This window comes from Coregonus lavaretus (assembly GCF_964263955.1).
Source record: "Coregonus lavaretus genome assembly, contig: HAP1_SCAFFOLD_298, whole genome shotgun sequence".
NCBI classification, from domain to species: Eukaryota; Metazoa; Chordata; class Actinopteri; order Salmoniformes; family Salmonidae; genus Coregonus; species Coregonus lavaretus.
Genome location: NW_028157548.1, coordinates 334,214 through 353,178, shown reverse-complemented (window position 1 = coordinate 353,178; position 18,965 = coordinate 334,214). Strand labels below are relative to the sequence as shown.

Below are 18,965 nucleotides of genomic sequence, written 5' to 3'. Positions count from 1 at the left end.
TAGCTTGTTAGCATTAGCCTAGTGTTACTTAGCCAGATAGGAGGATGTTAGCTAGTTAAGATGAGCTGCTAGTCTAGTGTTAGGCTATTCTAGCTATTCAGCCAGCTGATTAGTAACTTACATATGAAATAAATGGGGTAACTATCTATACAACATGTATTTTCTTAAACACAGTGAGTAATATACACCGAAATAATCCCAAGAGCTATAATGTTTTGGCTATGTTGTCTAGCAAGCTACCAAAGTGGCTGACTAGCTGTTGTTGTTGTTGACGAAACTAGCTAGCATTTTTTATCAAAAACACAAGTCCGAACACAGCCTCTCTATTCTCTCATGGGATTTCAGGTCCTCTGACTGGGAAAATGTCTTTCCACAATGAGAGCAGTGGTATGTCTTCTCCTCCTGTGTTTTAGTATGTTGGTAGGGCTTTTCTCCTGTGTGTGTTCTCTCATGCTTTTTCAGGCCCCATGATCGGGTAAAACTCTTTTCACACTGGGAACATTGGTAGGGCTTTTCTCCTGTGTGTGTCCTCTCATGCACTTTCAGGCTCCCTTGATGGGTAAAACTCTTTTCACACTGGGAACATTGGTAGGGCCTTTCTCCTGTGTGTGTCCTCTCATGCTCATTCAGGCTCCCATACCACATAAAACTCTTTCCACAGTGGGAACAGTGATAAGGCTTCTCTCCTGTGTGTGTTCTCTCATGCCCAACCAGGGCCCCTAACTGAGTAAAACTCTTTCCACAGTGGGAGCAGTTGTAAGGCTTTTCTCCTGTATGTATTCTCTCGTGCATTTTCACACTCCCTAAATGAGTAAAACTCTTTCCACAGTGGGAACAGTGATAAGGCTTCTCTCCTGTGTGTGTTCTCTCATGCCCAACCAGGGCCCCTAACTGAGTAAAACTCTTTCCACAGTGGGAGCAGTGGTAAGGCCTTTCTCCTGTATGTATTCTCTCGTGCATTTTCAGACTCCCTAAATGAGTAAAACTCTTTTCACAGTAGGAGCACTGATGTCGTCTCTCTGGTTTGGCCGTCTCTGGATCTGGTTCCCCTGAAGGACTCTTCCCGCTGTCAGAGTGAGAGTCTGGTCTCTCTCCTGCCAAAGACAGACATATCATTTAGCTAAACAGCGACCTGAATGAAACCTCCACATGCTAAAACAGTCTTCCTATGAGGTTTAATCCAGACTATATCCCACAATAGCCTGAGGTCAGTCTTCACAACATAATACAAAATAAACTTGAGATGATGTAGAGCTTCAAATCTAATCTTGCTCTCATGGAATGTCATGTTTATAGGCTGAGCAGAGCTCTATAATAATAGATAATGTCATGTTTATAGGCTGAGCAGAGCTCTATAATAATAGATAATGTTATGTTTATAGGCTGATCAGAGCTCTATAATAATAGATAATGTCATGTTTATAGGCTGGTCAGAGCTCTATAATAATAGATAATGTCATGTTTATAGGCTGATCAGAGCTCTATAATAATAGATAATGTCATGTTTATAGGCTGATCAGAGCTCTATAATAATACATAATGTCATGTTTATAGGCTGATCAGAGCTCTATAATAATAGATAATGTCATGTTTATAGGCTGATCAGAGCTCTATAATAATACATAATGTCATGTTTATAGGCTGAGCAGAGCTCTATAATAATAGATAATGTCATGTTTATAGGCTGATCAGAGCTCTATAATAATAGATAATGTCATGTTTATAGGCTGAGCAGAGCTCTATAATAATATATAATGTCATGTTTATAGGCTGAGCAGAGCTCTTTAATAATAGATAATGTCATGTTTATAGGCTGATCAGAGCTCTATAATAATAGATAATGTCATGTTTATAGGCTGAGCAGAGCTCTATAATAATAGATAATGTCATGTTTATAGGCTGAGCAGAGCTCTATAATAATAGATAATGTCATGTTTATAGGCTGATCAGAGCTCTATAATAATAGATCATGTTTATAGGCTGATCAGAGCTCTATAATAATAGATAATGTCATGTTATAGGCTGATAATAATACAGTGCATTCGGAAAGTATTCAGACCCCTTGACTTTTTCCACATTTTGTTACAGCCTTATTTTAAAATGCAACTGAGCAATCGGGGAAGAAGGGCCTGATGGTCACTCTGACTGAGCTCCTCTGTGGAGATGGGAGATCCTTCCAGAAGGACAACCATCTCTGCAGCACTCCACCAATCAGGCCTTTGCGGTAGAGTGGCCAGACAGAAGCCACTCCTCAGTCAAAGGCACATGACAGCCCGCTTGGAGTTTGCCAAAAGGCACCTTAAGGACTCTCAGACCATGAGAAACAAGATTGAACTCTTTGGCCTGAATGCCAAGCGTCATGTCTGGAGGAAACCTGGCACCATTCCTACGGCGAAACTTGGTGGTGGCAGTATCATGCTGTGGGGATGTTTTTCAGCGGCAGGGACTGGGAGACTATCAGGATCGAGGGAAAGATGAACAGAGCAAAGTACAGAGAGATCCTTGATGAAAACCTTCTCTAGAGCGCTCAGGACCTCAGACTGGGGCAAAGGTTCACCTTCCAGCAGGACAACGACCCTAAGCACACAGCCAAGACAACGCAGGAGTGGCTTTGGGACAAGTCTCTGAATGTCCTTGAGTGGCCCAGCCAGAGCCCGGACTTGAACCCGATCTAATATCTCTGGAGAGACCTGAAAATAGCTGTGCAGCGACACTCCCCATCCAACCTGACAGAGCTTGAGAGGATCTGCAGAGAAGAATGGAGAAACTCCCCAAATACAGGTGTGCCAAGCTTGTAGCGTCATACCCAAGAAGACTCGAGGCTGTAATCGCTGCCAAAGGTGCTTCAACAAAGTACTGAGTAAAGTGTCCACCAGGCTTTCACCTCATCAGCCTGGAAGCAGAGGCTACATACAGGGAAGATCTCAATTGTATCCTCCTGGGTGCAGAAGAGGTGGATTTGGGGCTCAAAAACAACACTTATTTCCAGACAAGGTATTTAAGGTATTATTTTGGTTGCTTGTAACTTTTTATTTAAACCTTTTTTGGGAGTACATACCGGTGGGACAGCAGTACTGATCATAGTTGCTCAGCGAAACTCCATTCTTTGCTTAGTCCAGAACGTATTTTGACATTATTAAGCTTGAAAAGGAGGATCTCCATATTGAACGTCTCCTGTAAGCCCAGATTCTGGTTCAAACGGCTCCTTCAGTCCATTATTAGGCTACTTAATATCGTTTTTACAATTTCTACATTAAAAAAGAACATAATCACATGTATCACTTCAGTTGAATGGCGTTTTAAAACCACGTCTCAGTTCAACAACAGTTAGTGATACTATTTTTAAGACAGCACTTACTGGTGTTAATTAGACCTTCAGTCTCTTCCTCCTCCTCCTTCAATGTGACAGTTATCTCTCCCTCCCTCTTCACTCCAAAAACGGCATCCTCTTCTTTCACGGTAATATTCTCTTCTCTTTTCACTCTTAACGCTTCTTCCTCTTCTTTCACTGTAACGTCTTTCACTTCTTCTTTCACGATAACAGCCTCACCCTCTACTTCTTGTTTTACTGTGACATCTTCCTCATCCTTCTCCTCTTTCACGACAATGTTCAGCCAAAGACCCTCTGTCTCCGTCCAGCAGACCTCCTCTTGTTTAGCAGGAGGATAGTAGCTTAGTGAGCTCATGGTCGGAGATGTTAGCATTAGCTAGCTATAGCAACATAAATATTAAATTCAAGGGGTAACTAGCTAGCTATACGACATAAGGTGACAGGAGTGTTTTTAAAACACACTGGATAATATACACGAAAGCGTCTAAGAGCTTGAAGCTAACAAGCTACCGAGGTGTCTGACTAGCTGTTGTTGAAGAAGCGTTCCGTCCACTAGATTATACGTCACACTCTGACAGCATCGCCTGAAAGACGCACATCGCCATCTGCTGACAGGAGTGGGTAACGCAGTTGAGGTTATTTATTATTGTTTATGTCCAATACTTATAAATATATTATTCTCTCCTTTTGGAACCAATGGAATGGTACCTTTAAAAGGGGCAATCAGCAGCAAAAACAAGTTCCCCGCCACTGTTTCGGTGAAAAGCTCAGGGACAACCCTGGAGAAATGTAACCACTCAAATTCATAGACAGATGCAAGGATTGACCATCCATGATATCACAATGATTGGTTTTAACCATGTTTTAAGGTTTTACAGTGTTTGTTTACATTTACTTTGTTTACAAACATTGGTATAAAACAAGCTTATATTTTGGGTGCTGACGGGGTACGACAGTTGGACTAAGCTCATGAGGCATTTATAAATTATATTCTTCAAGAATGAAATGGGTATATATCATTCATTTATAAGTCCACAAATGGATGTAGCAACTGCAGATTGCCTCTTTTGGTATCAAGCTCACCTCAGATATTTGTAAGTATTTTATATTTTCCATAATGTGTGAGACCCAGGTGTGAACTGTAAAGAGTCTCCTGTGTTTTCTATGTCTGTGATGCAGGTTTTATGTGTATATGAAGCAATTGTGGCAATAAATCATTCAGGCACTTGTGAGTGCCAGTTGGTGTGTGTGTGTGTGTGTGTGTGTGTGTGTGTGTGTGTGTGTGTGTGTGTGTGTGTGTGTGTGTGTGTGTGTGTGTGTGTGTGTGTGTGTGTGTGTGTGTGTGTGTGTGTGTGTGTGTGTGATGTTGGGCTGAAGCTACTGACCCGGAAGTTGATGGAAAAGCTATTCATTTCCGGTGCAGCGTTGTAAGGCACTGCATCGCAGTGTTTGAGGCGTCACTACAGACCCGGGTTCGATCCCGGGCTGTGTCGCAGCCGGCCGCGACCGGGAGACCCATGACGCGGCGCACAATTGGCCCAGTGTCGTCCGGATTAGGCCGGCCGGGATGTCCTTGTCCCATCGCGCTCTAGCGATTCCTGTGGCGGGCCGGGCGCATGCATGCTGACATGGTCGCCAGTTGTATGGCGTTTCCTCTGAAACATTGGTGCGGCTGGCTTCCTGGTTAAGCGAGCAATGTGTCACGAAGCAGTGCGGCTTGGCGGGGGTCGTGTTTCAGAGGACGCATGGCTCTCGACCTTCGCCTCTCCCGAGTCCGTATGGGAGTTGCAGCGATGGGACAATACTGTTTTGTTTTTTTCTCCATTTAACTAAGTAGCTAACAATATTATATTGAGATGTATAAAGAGAAGCATGTGTTGATTAGTGAACATTTTTAATGAGTGAGAATTTAAATCAAACTTAACATCTACTACACATCTGTATTTAGGCAATTTCTGATTCATTCAGTCAAACAGACAGATAATAAGCATTTAGGTCTAACACGTACAGTGCCTTGCAAAATTATTCATCCCCGTTGGCATTTTTCCTATTTTGTTGAATTACAACCTGTAATTTAAATTGATTTTTATTTGGATTTCATGTAATGGACATACACAAAATAGTCCAAATTGGTAAAGTGGAATGAAAAATATAACTTGTTTCAAATAATTCTAACAAATAAATAACGGAAAAGTGGTGCGTGCATATGTATTCACCCCCTTTGCTATGAAGCCCCTAAATAAGATCTGGTGCAACCAATTACCTTCATAAGTCACATAATTAGTTAAATAAAGTCCACCTGTGTGCAATCTAAGTGTCACATGATCTGTCACATGATCTCAGTATATATACCTGTTCTGAAAGGTCCCAGAGTCTGCAACACCACTAAGCAAGGGGCACCACCTAGCAAGCGGCACCATGAAGACCAAGGAGCTCTCCAAACAGGTCAGGGACAAAGTTGTGGAGAAGTACAGATCAGGGTTGGGTTATAAAAAAAATCTGAAACTTTGAACATCCCACGGAGCACCATTAAATCCGTTATTAAAAAATGGAAAGAATATGGCACCACAACAAACCTGTCAAGAGAGGGCCGCCCACCAAAACTCACGGACCAGGCAAGGAGGGCATTAATCAGAGAGGCAACAAAGAGACCAGAGATAACCCTGAAGGAGCTGCAAAGCTCCACAGTGGAGATTGTAGTATTTGTCCATAGGACCACTTTAAGCCATACATTCCAAGAGCTGGGCTTTACGGAAGAGTGGCCAGAAAAAAGCCATTGCTTAAAGAAGAAAATAAGCAAACACGTTTGGTATTCGCCAAAATACATGTGGGAGACTCCCCAAACATATGGAAGAAGGTACTCTGGTCAGATGAGACTAAAATTTAGGTTTTTGTCCATCAAGGAAAACGCTATGTCTGGCGCAAACCCAACACCTCTCATCACCCCGAGAACACCATTCATTCATGTTTTTCATTGGCAGGGACTGGGAAACTGGTCAGAATTGAAGGAATGATGAATGGCGCTAAATACAGGGACATTCTTGAGGGAAACCTGTTTCAGTCTTCTAGAGATTTGAGACTGGGACGGAGGTTCAACTTCCAGCAGGACAATGACCCTAAGCATACTGCTAAAGCAACACTCGAGTGGTTTAAGGGGAAACATTTAAATGTCTTGGAATGGCCTAGTCAAAGCCCAGACCTCAATCCAATCGAGAATCTTTTGTCTTATTTCTTGTTTGTTTCACCCCAAAACTTATTTTGCATCTTCAAAGTGGTAGGCATGCTGTGTAAGTCAAATGATACAACCCCCCAAAAAATCAATTTGTATTCCAGGTTGTAAGGCAAAAAAAATAGGAAAAATGCCAAGGGGGGGGGGGGGGGGGGGTGAATACTTTCACAAGCCACTGTAACAATACATGGATGTATATAATATAATAATATATATATATAATGAACATTCACTAATGGCGTTCCACATGCTATTTATTTTCAGATTTATATTAAAAAATAAGTTGCATTAATAAAATGCTTTATACAATCAGCACCTCTTACATGATGGAATAATACTTTTGGGAACATTCATGAGGTAGTGAGTGTTCTTCATGTCAAAAAATTGTCAACGTTATCAGAACAACGTAATCAAATTTTCATACACCTTTAGCTTGAAGAGAAGACTACATTCATGAGGTAGTGAGTGTTCTTCAGAACAACGTCATCACATTTTCATACACCTTTAGCTTGAAGAGAAGACTACATTCATGAGGTAGTGAGTGTTCTTCAGAACAACGTCATCACATTTACATACACCTTTAGCTTGAAGAGAAGACTACACAAATTAACTCAATGAAACGCAACAACTACATTCATGAGATTTCAAGGTTAAAATCAAGAAATACACATTCTACTAATCTATTTTATTATTTAAAATTTTAAATATCAAAATCATATAATGACCATCTGACGGTTCATACAGTACTTGTATTCTATCAATCCAAATTATTAATAAAAATAGTAAATTGATTTGAGACATTCTTGAGAGGAAACTAAAACAAAAGTAGGCCTATTTTTCATATAAACATGATTTCATTACTAAAAATAAAAAACATAAGTCAGAACACAGTAGTTTCCATCCATCTTTAGCTTGAAAACTAGAACACAGATGAAGTCAATGAAACACAATAACTAACTTAAAGAGGTTTCAAGGTTAAAATCAAGAAATACACATTGGATTCATCAATTTAATCATTTACATGTTTTCAATATCCAAATCATATAATGAACATCTGAGGGTTCATACAGTACTTGTGCCATCAATCCAAATTAAACTTTTTAAAATTGTAATTTGATTTTAGACGTGATCATGTCTCGAGAGGAAAAAATTCAAACAAAAGTAAGCCTATTTCTGAGTAAGATTTCATATTTTTTACATTTTAGTCATTTTAGCAGATGCTCTTATCCTTACAGTTAGTGAGTCAATACATTTTCATACTGGCCCCCCGTGGGAAAAGATCCCACAACCCTGGCGTTGCAAGTGCCATGCTCTACCAGTTGAGCTACAGGGGACTATATCATAAACAATATGATTTCATTTAAAAATAAATAAATAAGTCAGAACACAGCCTCTCTATTCTCTCATGTGATTTAAGGTCCTCTGTCCAGGAAAGTATGTTAAGATTTCTCTCCAGAGTGTATTCTCTTCTTATGTTTGTTCAGGCTTCCTAACTGGGTAAAACTCTTTTCACAATGGGAGCAGTGGTGCGGTTTCTCCCCTGTGTGCGTCCTCTCGTGTGATTTTAGGTCATGTGATCGTGAAAATCTCTTTCCACACTGGGAACATTGGAAAGGCTTTTCTTCTGTGTGTATTATTTTATGGTTGTTCAGGCTCCCTAACTGGGTAAAACGCTTTCCACACTGGGCGCAGTGGTAAGGCTTTTCTCCAGAGTGTATTCTCTTATGTTTGTTCAGGCTCCCTAACTGGGTAAAACCCTTTCCACAATGGGAGCACTGGTGTGGTTTATCCCCCGTGTGTGTCCTCTCATGTGATTTTAGTTCCTGTGATCGTGAAAATCTTTTTCCACACTGGGAACATTGGAAAGGCTTTTCGCCTGTGTGTTTCATCTCATGTTTTTTTAGGTTCCCTAACTGGGTAAAATCCTTTCCACACAGGGCACAATGGTGTGGTTTCTCCCCTGTGTGCGTCATCTCATGTGATTTTAGGTGCTGTAAACCTGAAAATCTCTTTCCACACTGGGAACATTGGAAAGGCTTTTCTCCTGTGTGTATTCCTTTATGCTTTTTCAGGCTCCCTAACTGGGTAAATCTCTTTCCACACTGGGAGCAGTGGTGTGGTTTCTCCCCGGTGTGTGTCCTACCATGTGATTTTAGGTGCTGTGATCGTGAAAATCTCTTTCCACACTGGGAACATTGGAAAGGCTTTTCTCCTGTGTGTATTCCTTTATGCTTTTTCAGGTTCCCTAACAGGGTAAATCTCTTTCCACACTGGGAGCAGGGGTGTGGTTTCTCCCATGTGTGTGTCCCCTCATGCTGTTTCAGCTTCCATAACCACTTAAAACTCAAACTACACTGGGAGCAGTGGTGTCGTCTCACTGGTTTGGCCGTCTCTGGGTCTGGTTCCCCCGAAGAACTCTTCTTGCGTCTGTCAGAGTGAGAGTCTGGTCTCTCTCCTGCCAAAGACAGAGTATTTAGTTAAACAGAGAGATATCTAAATGCAATCTCCTGCTCTTCTTCCTATGAGGTTTAATCCAGACTAGATCCCTCATTATAAAACCATACATTTGGATCCTGGATGGTGATTGGTTGATAGTCATGATTCATGGGTAATGCCTGTAAGATGGTGCTAGAATGGTACATAAGGGGTTAAGTTAAGATGGGGCTAGAATGGTACATAAGGGGTTAAGTTAAGATGGGGCTAGAATGGTACATAAGGGGTTAAGTTAAGATGGGGCTAGAATGGTACATAAGGGGTTAAGTTAAGATGGGGCTAGAATGGTACATAAGGGGTTAAGTTAAGATGGGGCTAGAATGGTACATAAGGGGTTAAGTTAAGATGGGTCTAGAATGGTACATAAGGGGTTAAGTTAAGATGGGGCTAGAATGGTACATAAGGGGTTAAGTTAAGATGGGGCTAGAATGGTACATAAGGGGTTAAGTTAAGATGGGGCTAGAATGGTACATAATTTATCAGAGTGCCATCAGGCAGATGTGTCCACGTAAACAGGATTATTAGAAACATTTTTGTATCAGAAAGAAAATGTATTAGTAGATATTTTGGTTGGTTTATTGTTGAATATACAGGTATTGAACGTGTCTAGAATAATATATAAATGCTTATTGTGTATACCATTGGATGGAAAGTGTTTATTTGTATACGGAATGTCCCTTTATTTGTCATGACTGATTTCAAGATTTTTATAATTTTCATAATATTTGTACCTTTATACCATCAATATCAATGGCGGAGACGCGTAAAGATGGCAGCCCTCTGCACTTACCACTAATTCCTTTTTTTGCTAAATTGGCCGTATTGGACATTCCTCCACGTTACTCCTTATTTAGTATCGTCATTAACAACTTTAGCTTCAAGACGCCCCAAAAATAAAGAAATAAAAAAAGTTTATTGTGCTGATTTATTGGCACATTGAATTGTTCTGCCATCTTTATGTTTGCCATTGGAATCTGTCAATGCTGACCTGGATACATGCTTGCTTTACCATTAAACAGTTAAGGAACTGTGTGACAAACCCTTGACATTTTTAGTATAATAAATTGAAATGTTTGTTTTTTTGGAGACTTCAGAAATACGTTGAAACAGTCCACGTGTTGAATTTCATTTGATATAATTCCCCAGAATCTAAATAGTTCCAGAATCTGAATAGTTCCAGAATCTGTATAGTTCCAGAATCTAAATAGTTCCAGAATCTAAATAGTTCCAGAATCTGTATAGTTCCAGAATCTGAATAGTTCCAGAATCTGTATAGTTCCAGAATCTGTATAGTTCCAGAATCTGAATAGTTCCAGAATCTGAATAGTTCCAGAATCTAAATAGTTCCAGAATCTAAATAGTTCCAGAATCTGTATAGTTCCAGAATCTGTATAGTTCCAGAATCTGAATAGTTCCAGAATCTGTATAGTTCCAGAATCTGTATAGTTCCAGAATCTGAATAGTTCCAAAATCGAAATAGTTCCAGAATCGAAATAGTTCCAGAATTGAAATAGTTCCAGAATCTGTATAGTTCCAGAATCTGAATAGTTCCAGAATCTGTATAGGTCCAGAATCTGTATAGTTCCAGAATCTGTATAGTTCCAGAATCTAAATAGTTCCAGAATCTAAATAGTTCCAGAATCTAAATAGTTCCAGAATCTAAATAGTTCCAGAATCTGTAGATTTCCAGAATCTAAATAGTTCCAGAATCTGTATAGTTCCAGAATCTGAATAGTTCCATTCCTGATATTACTACCAGTGTTTTATAATGGTTTCCCACCATGATATTGTGATATGTATTCCTGTCAGTCATTAACTTTGTATCTGTTGATTTGTGAATGCTGTACATGCTAGCTAGTGGCTGTACTTTTCTCTGCACACGTCATCATTGGGCTAGCATGGCTATTCATGTCCCCTTTTATTGTTCATTTGTACTTTACAGAGTTGGTGCTAGAGGTCTGCATAATTCTAACAGACCCGGAATTCCTAGATCCGACCCGGGATCTGGGTCCCAAATTCTGACTTTTGTCTTGGATCTGATATAATTGCCATGAGTCTGGGGTATTAAAATGTATTTACCGACTGGACCCCTCCTGATGACCGCGTGGAGCTTGTTATCTGTTTCAGACCATTGCAACACCATAAAACGTACAGCTTATGTCCAGCTGAAACTGGTTCCGGCTGCTCACGTCACGTGCGCCTGCTGCTGAGGAGAGAGAGGGAGCGAGTGAATGGAGCCTTGGCCTAGGTTACTGTTCATTGCGAAGATGGAGGCCATTTTCCTTATACTAAAACGACAGGTAGAGGAGAAAGATTATAGTGAAAAGAAGCCGACAAGGGGAATGGTTTATTTTTGTTATTATTATTTTTTTAGTCATTTTAGCAGATGCTCTTATCCAGAGCGACTTACAGAGGAAGGCCCTCAAAATTGTGAAAGACTCCAGCCACCCTAGTCATAGACTGTTCTCTCTGCTACCGCACGCTAAGCGGTACCGAAGTGCCAAGTCTAGGTCCAAAAGGCTTCTCAACAGCTTCTACCCCCAAGCCATAAGACTCCTGAACATCTAATCATGGCTACCCGGACTATTTGCACTGCCCCCCCACCCCATCTTTTTACGCTGCTGCTACTCTGTTAATTATTTATGCATAGTCACTTTAACTCTACCCACATGTACATATTACTTCAACTACCTCAACTAGCCGGTGCCCCCGCACATTGACTCTGCACCGGTACCCCCCTGTATATATAGCCTCCCTACTGTTATTTTATTTTACTTCTGCTCTTTTTTTCTCAACACTTTTTTGTTGTTTTATTCTACTTTTTTATTAAAAATAAATGCACTGTTGGTTAAGGGCTGTAAGTAAGCATTTCACTGTAATGTCTGCACCTGTTGTATTCGGCGCATGTGGCCAATACAATTTGATTTGATGATTTGATTAGGGTTAAGTGCCTTGCTCAAGGGCACATCGACAGATTTTTCTATTCTTAGAAACGTTTTAGCTGAAAAATATGAGAACTTTGTTCAACTCACTATTCAGGTTTGATGCAATTTCTCAAATTCGTATTATTTATTTTCGTATTTATGATTCGTTTTATTATTATTATTATTATTGTAGGTCTATTTAAGAATCTAAACCAGTTCTTTATGTATGTTTTGTTTCATTTTGTAGAAATTATTTTGTTGGCTAAATTAATTTCGAACTGTCTTTTGGACCCGTAAATATCTCTACTTGGGATATTTATTTTTAAATAGATAACTATGTTTTTGAAAGATTATATTGTATTTTTCTGACTACAACGACATACTTAGACAAAGACAATTGACAACTAAACATTTACTACAAACATTGACATCCCACCTGCTCAGACCCACATGTTCCCACCATATCCACCCATCCTGTCTGTCTCACAATCAGATTTTCTCTCCTTCCTCATCCTTTGAATTTCTACAGTGCTTGTAATATTTTATGCCATATGGCTTCAAATTGAACTATTCTGTTTCTCTCTGTAGCCCACATTTTGTTCAATATTTAGATAATAACGCATTTGATTCATCCACTGTCTTAACGATGGAGGGTCATTTGATTCATCCACTATCTTAACGATGGAGGGTCATTTGATTCATCCTCTGTTTTAACAATGGAGGGTCATTTTGATTCATCCACTGTCTGTCCCATATCTAGGAGATATAAGAAAACTCAGGAAATATTTTTGGACAAATATTTAACCCCTTACTTCCATTTGTTTGTACGGGTTACCTTCAGACGAGGGGGTTGTGGAGCAAAATGGAAGAAAATAGTCCCTTTTCCATAATAGTTTTTTTAGGCCAAACCGTTCGGACGCTACAGACGTTTCCGTGAGAAGATCGATTTTCGGGATGTATCATGGTGTGACAAACATCGCTGTAGCTCGGGCACCTTCCACCGCAGTTGCGGAAGGCCAACATAGGCAGATGTGGTGGATTAAGACTCAGCCCATGCTGCGTCTCAATATCTCTAGCTTCAACTGACGGATTTTGATGGAGATTATTTTTAATTATGTTACTTAGATTGACGCACGGGTGCGTCAATAAACTCTTAAGGATTTTAAATAACCTGTAGTAATTATTTTTTTATAAATTTAATCCAGATCAAAATGATCCTTCTTTGTCTTGACACGAGTCACACACGAGTTGTTTTATGCTTTTATGTGATGTCAAGCACAGACACTGAGTAAAGCACTACAGAAAGAGATATTCAGATGTTTACAAAGGTAGTGAAATATATAATGTGAAGCATTCGATCCATTAACGTTTTGTTGGCCGCCCCCCACTCTTTGTAGGTTTAACAATTCCTACAAAACAACATATTAAAGTTTAGACCTTTATTAGAATGGCCCTTTAAAAACCACACATCGGTTCAACAACTGCAGAGTTTGTGCTCCTGTTTTTAATATATTACTCACTGTTGTTAATCAGATCTCCAGTCTCTTCTTCTTCTTCCAATGTGACAGTAATCTCCCCCTCTTCCTTTATTCCAAAAATGTCTTCCTCTTCTTTCACTGCGACAGTTATCTCCCCCTCCTCCTCTTTCACTCTGAACGCGTCTCCCTCTTCTTTCACTGTGACATCCTCCTCCTCTTTCAATCTAAAAGCTTCTTCATCTTCGGTCAATTTAACGCCTTTCTCTTCTTCTTTCACGGTAACAGCCTCAACCTCTACTTCTTTTTTTACTGTAACATCCTCCTCTTCCTCCTCCTCTTTCACGACAATGTTCAGCCCCAGAGCTTCTTTCTCCGTCCAGCAGACCTCCTCTTCTTTAGCAAGAGGGGAGTAGCTTAGTGAGCTCATGGTTGGGATGTTAGCTAGATAGCTAGTTAGCATTAGTGACTAGGCTACTGCTAATTTACCCAGCCAGCTAGCTGACTAACAACGTAAATATTAAATGAAATGGGGTAACTAGCTAGTAGATACGACAAGTGTGTTTAAAACACAGTGGCTAATATACACCGAAAGCGTGAAAAGAGCTTCAATGTTTTTTGGCTATGAAGGTGGCTGACTAGCTGTTGTTGTTGTTGAAGAAGCGTCCCGTCCACTAGATTATACGTCACACTGGCAGCATCGCCTGAAACAGGCACATCGCCATCTGCTGGGTGGGGAGGGTAACACAGTCAAGGGAAATGTTCATTTTATTTTGAGACAAAAAGTTGATTTTTCATTTATTTCATTAAATAATATTATATTGAGACGTACAAAGAGAAGCATGTGTTGATTAATGAATATCTTTAATGAGTGAGAATTTAAAACAACCTCCCATACTACTGCACATCTGCATTTAGGAAATCAGTCAAACGAACAGATAATATCCCAATAAGGCAACTAGGTCCAACCTGCTCCTACATGGTGTAACAGTACTGAGTAGGTCCAAACTGCTCCTACATGGTGTACCAGTACTGAGTAGGTCCAAACTGCTCCTACATGGTGTACCAGTACTGAGTAGGTCCAAACTGCTCCTACATGGTGTACCAGTACTGAGTAGGTCCAAACTGCTCCTACATGGTGTAACAGTACTGAGTAGGTCCAAACTGCTCCTACATGGTGTACCAGTACTGAGTAGGTCCAAACTGCTCCTACATGGTGTACCAGTACTGAGTAGGTCCAAACTGCTCCTACATGGTGTACCAGTACTGAGTAGGTCCAACCTGCTCCTACATGGTGTACCAGTACTGAGTAGGTCCAAACTGCTCCTACATGGTGTACCAGTACTGAGCTGCGTTTAGTATGAAAAAAATAGTGGAACTTCAGTTCATCAACGATTTTAATTGGCTGATACACATTTTGTGCTGGAGAACCTGTTTAAATGTAAAATGGTTGCTTATAGATCCATTATTCATCCAATTAATAATTTACATTTTAAAATATCCAAATCATATAATGGACATGAAGGGTTTATAGTTGAATTCAATCAATCCCAAATCCATAATTACAAATGTTTTAATTATAATTTGATTTTAGACATGATCATGTCTCCAGAGGAAAAAAACTAAAACAAAAGTAAGCCTATTTTTGAGTAAGATTTCATATAAACAATATGATTTAATGTGGCATAAAATAACAGTCAAACATCAGTCAGAACACAGCCTCTCTATTCTGTCATGTGAATTCAGGTCCTCTGTCTGGGAAAACGTCTTTCCACAATTAGGTTCCCTGACTAAAACTCTTTCCAAACCGTGAGCTTATCCTCCCCTGTGTGTGTATGTTCTCATGCCTTTTCAAGTTCCCAAGCTTGGTAAAACTTTTTCCACACTGGGAACAATGGTAAGGTTTCTCTTTAGAGTGTATTATCTTATGTATGTTCAGGCTATCTAAGTCAGCAAAACTCTTTCCACACTGGGAGCAGTGGTAAGGCTTTTCTCCTGTGTGTGTCCTCTCGTGCTTTTTAAGGTCCGGTGATCTTGAAAATCTCTTTCCACACTGGGAGCAGTGGTAAGGCTTTTCTCCTGTGTGTTTCCTCTCGTGTTCTTTGAGGTTCCCTAACTTGGTAAAATCATTTCCACACAGGGAGCAATGGTACGGTTTCTCTCCTGTGTGTGTCCTCTCATGCTCCTTCAGGTCCCCTAAACACCTAAAATGATTTCCACAATGGGAACAGGGGTAAGGCTTCTCTCCAGAGTGTATTCTTTCATGCTCTTTCAGGTGCCTTAACCATGTAAAACCCTTTCCACACTGGGAGCATTGGAAAGGCTTCTCTCCTGTGTGTATCCTCTCATGCGCTTTCAGGCGCCCTAATGCTATAAAACCCTTTCCACACTGGGAGCATTGGAAAGGCTTCTCTCCTGTGTGTATCCTCTCATGCTCTTTCAGGTGCCTTAACCGTGTAAAACTATTTCCACAGTGGGAACAGGGGTAAGGCTTCTCTCCAGAGTGTATTTTCTCATGGTTTTGCAGATCCCCTAACTGAGAGCAGTGGTAGGGTTTTTCTCCGGTGTGTATTACTCCTTCATGCCTTTTCAGATTTCCTAACCGGGTAAATCTCTTTTCACACTGGGAGCATTGGAAGAGCTTTTCTCCTGTGTGTTTTCTCATGCTCTTTGAGCTTATATAACCACTTAAAACTCGTTCCACACTGGGAGCAGTTGTGTTGTGTCGCTGGTTTGGGAATCTCTGGGTCTGGATACCCTGAAGGACTCTTCCCGCTGTCAGAGTGAGAGTCTGGTTTCTCTCCTGCCAAAGATAAACAGATTATTTTATTAAACAGAGAGACATGAATGAAACCTATACATGATTAAACTGTTTTCCTATGAGGTTTAATCCAGACTAGATCCCTCATTATAAAATGGTCAATTTGGATTCTGGATTCTGATTTGTTGATAGCCGTTAGAAAATCGCAGGTAAAGCCTGTTAAAAGTTCCATTTGAATTATCCCTATACATCCACTGTCCCCCAGCCAAGCCAGGCAATTCATAAACTAATCTCCACTGGAACCAATCATCTAGTCATTATTACCCCATGTATCTAGTCTAACATTTGGTTTGTAACAGAGGGGATTTATATCAACCTCTTCCTCTCCAACTGTTAGAGACATTTGGTTTGTAACAGAGGGGATTTATATCAACCTCTTCCTCTCCAACTGTTAGAGACATTTTGTAAAATACAAATATTTATAGAACTTATTTTGGTGATTTATTATTGTATATTCTTTTTATTTATTTATATTCCATCCTATTTTTGGGGAAGATTTATGCTTTCTGATAATGTATCAATAATAATCAAATAAAACAAATGTAAACCCACTTGAGGCGACGCTGTGTGTTGAGGGTACTAAAATGGAAAATCAGATATTTTCTTTGCACAAAAGTATTCACAGGCAATGATATTGCTGCTAGTAAGATTGCACCTAAATCAACCATTTATCGGATCATCAAGGACTTCAAGGAGAGAGGTTCAATTGTTGTGATGAAACTTCAGGGTGCCCAAGAAAGTCCAGCAAGCGCCAGGACCATCTCCTAAAGTTGATTCATCTGTGGGATCGGGGCACCACCAGCGCAGAGCTTGCTCAGGAATGGCAGCAGGCAGGTGTGAGGCATTCTGCACGCACAGTGAGGCGAATACTTTTCGAGGATGGCCTGGTGTCAAGAAGGGCAGCGAGGAAGCCACTTCTCTCCAGGAAAAACATCAGGGACAGACTGATATCCTGCAAAAGGTACAGGGATTGGACTGCTGAGGACTGCGGTAAAGTCATTTTCTCTGATGAATCCCCATTCCGATTGTTTGGGGCATCTGTAAAAAAGCTTGTCCGGAGAAGACAAGGTGAGCGCTACCATCAGTCCTGTGTCAGGCCAACAGTAAAGCATCCTGAGACCATTCATGTGTGGGGTTGCTTCTCAGCCAAGGGAGTGGGCTCACTCACAATTCTGCCTAAGAACACAGCCATGAATAAAGTATGGTACCAACACATCCTCCGAGAGCAACTTCTCCCAACCATCCAATAACAGTTTGTTGACGAACAATGCCTTTTCCAGCATGATGGAGCACCTTGCCATAAGGCAAAAGTGATAACTAAGTCACTCGGGGAACAAAACATCAACATTTTGGGTCCATGGCCAGGAAACTCCCCAGACCTTAATCCTTAATCCCATTGAGAATTTGTGGTCAATCCTCAAGAGGCGGGTGGACAAACAAAAACCCACAAATTCTGACAAACTCCAAGCATTGATTATGCAAGCATGGGCTGCCATCAGTCAGGATGTGGCCCAGAAGTTAATTGACAACATTCCAGGGCAGATTGCAGAGTTCTTGAAAAAGAAGGGTCAACATTGCAAATATTGACTCTTTGCATAAACTTAATGTAATTGTCAATAAAAGCCTTTAAAACTTATGGAATGCTTGTAATTATACTTCAGTATACCATAGTAACATCTGAGAAAAAGATCTAAAAACACTGAAGCAGCAAACTTTGTGAAGACCAATACCACGACTGTACAGTATGTATTCACCCCCCCTTTGCTATGAAGCCCCTAAATAAGATCTGGTGCAACCAATTACCTTCAGAAGTCACATAATTAGTTATATAAAGTCCACCTGTGTGCAATCTTAGTGTCACATGATCTATTAAATGATCTCAGTATATATACACCTGTTCTGAAAGGACCCAAAGTCTGCAACACCACTAAGCAAGGGGCACCACCAAGCAAGTGGCACCATGAAGACCAAGGACCTGTCCAAACAGATCAGGGACAAAGTTGTGGAGAAGTACAGATCAGGTTGGAGTTATAAAAAAATATCCAGAACTTTGAACATTCCATGGAGCACCATTAAATCCAGTATTAAAAAATAGAATGAATATGGCACCACAACAAACCTGCCAAGAGATGGCCGCCCACCAAAACTCACGGACCAGGCAAGAAGGGCATTAATCAGAGAGGCAACAAAGAGACCAAAGATAATCCTGAAGGAGCTGCAAAGCTCCACAGCAGAGATTGGTGATGGCCGGCCGCCCAACAACCTGCCCGTTTGACCCTATCCCCTCCTCTCTTCTCCAGACCATCTCCGGTGACCTTCTCCCTTACCTCACCTCGCTGATCAACTCATCCTTGACCGCTGGCTATGTCCCTTCCGTCTTCAAGAGAGCGAGAGTTGCACCCCTTTTCAAAAAACCAACACTCGATCCCTCTGATGTCAACAACTACAGACCAGTATCCCTTCTTTCTTTTCTCTCCAAAACTATTGAGCGTGCCGTCTTTAGCCAACTCTCTTGCTATCTCTCTCAGAATGACCTTCTTGATCCAAACCAGTCAGGTTTCAAGACTGGTCATTCAACTGAGACTGCTCTTCTCTGTGTCACGGAGGCTCTCCGCACTGCTAAACCTAACTCTCTCTCCTCTGCTCTTGTCCTTCTAGACCTGTCTGCTGCCTTTGATACTGTGAACCATCA

At 40.7% G+C, this 18,965-nt stretch overlaps 1 protein-coding gene across 1 annotated transcript; it reads right to left on the bottom strand.

Moving 5' to 3' along the window:
• Window positions 1–270: 270 nt before the first annotated feature.
• Window positions 271–13,882, bottom strand: LOC311125286 (uncharacterized protein; the record flags this gene model as incomplete). Its single annotated transcript, XM_084199333.1, has 5 exons — window positions 271–1,094; window positions 3,359–3,707; window positions 7,086–7,144; window positions 8,326–9,015; window positions 13,498–13,882. The coding sequence occupies 5 exons, from the start codon at window positions 13,880–13,882 to the stop codon at window positions 295–297; spliced, it is 2,283 nt and encodes a 760-aa protein (XP_084055459.1). The 3' UTR covers window positions 271–294.
• Between the last annotated feature and the right edge of the window lie 5,083 nt (window positions 13,883–18,965).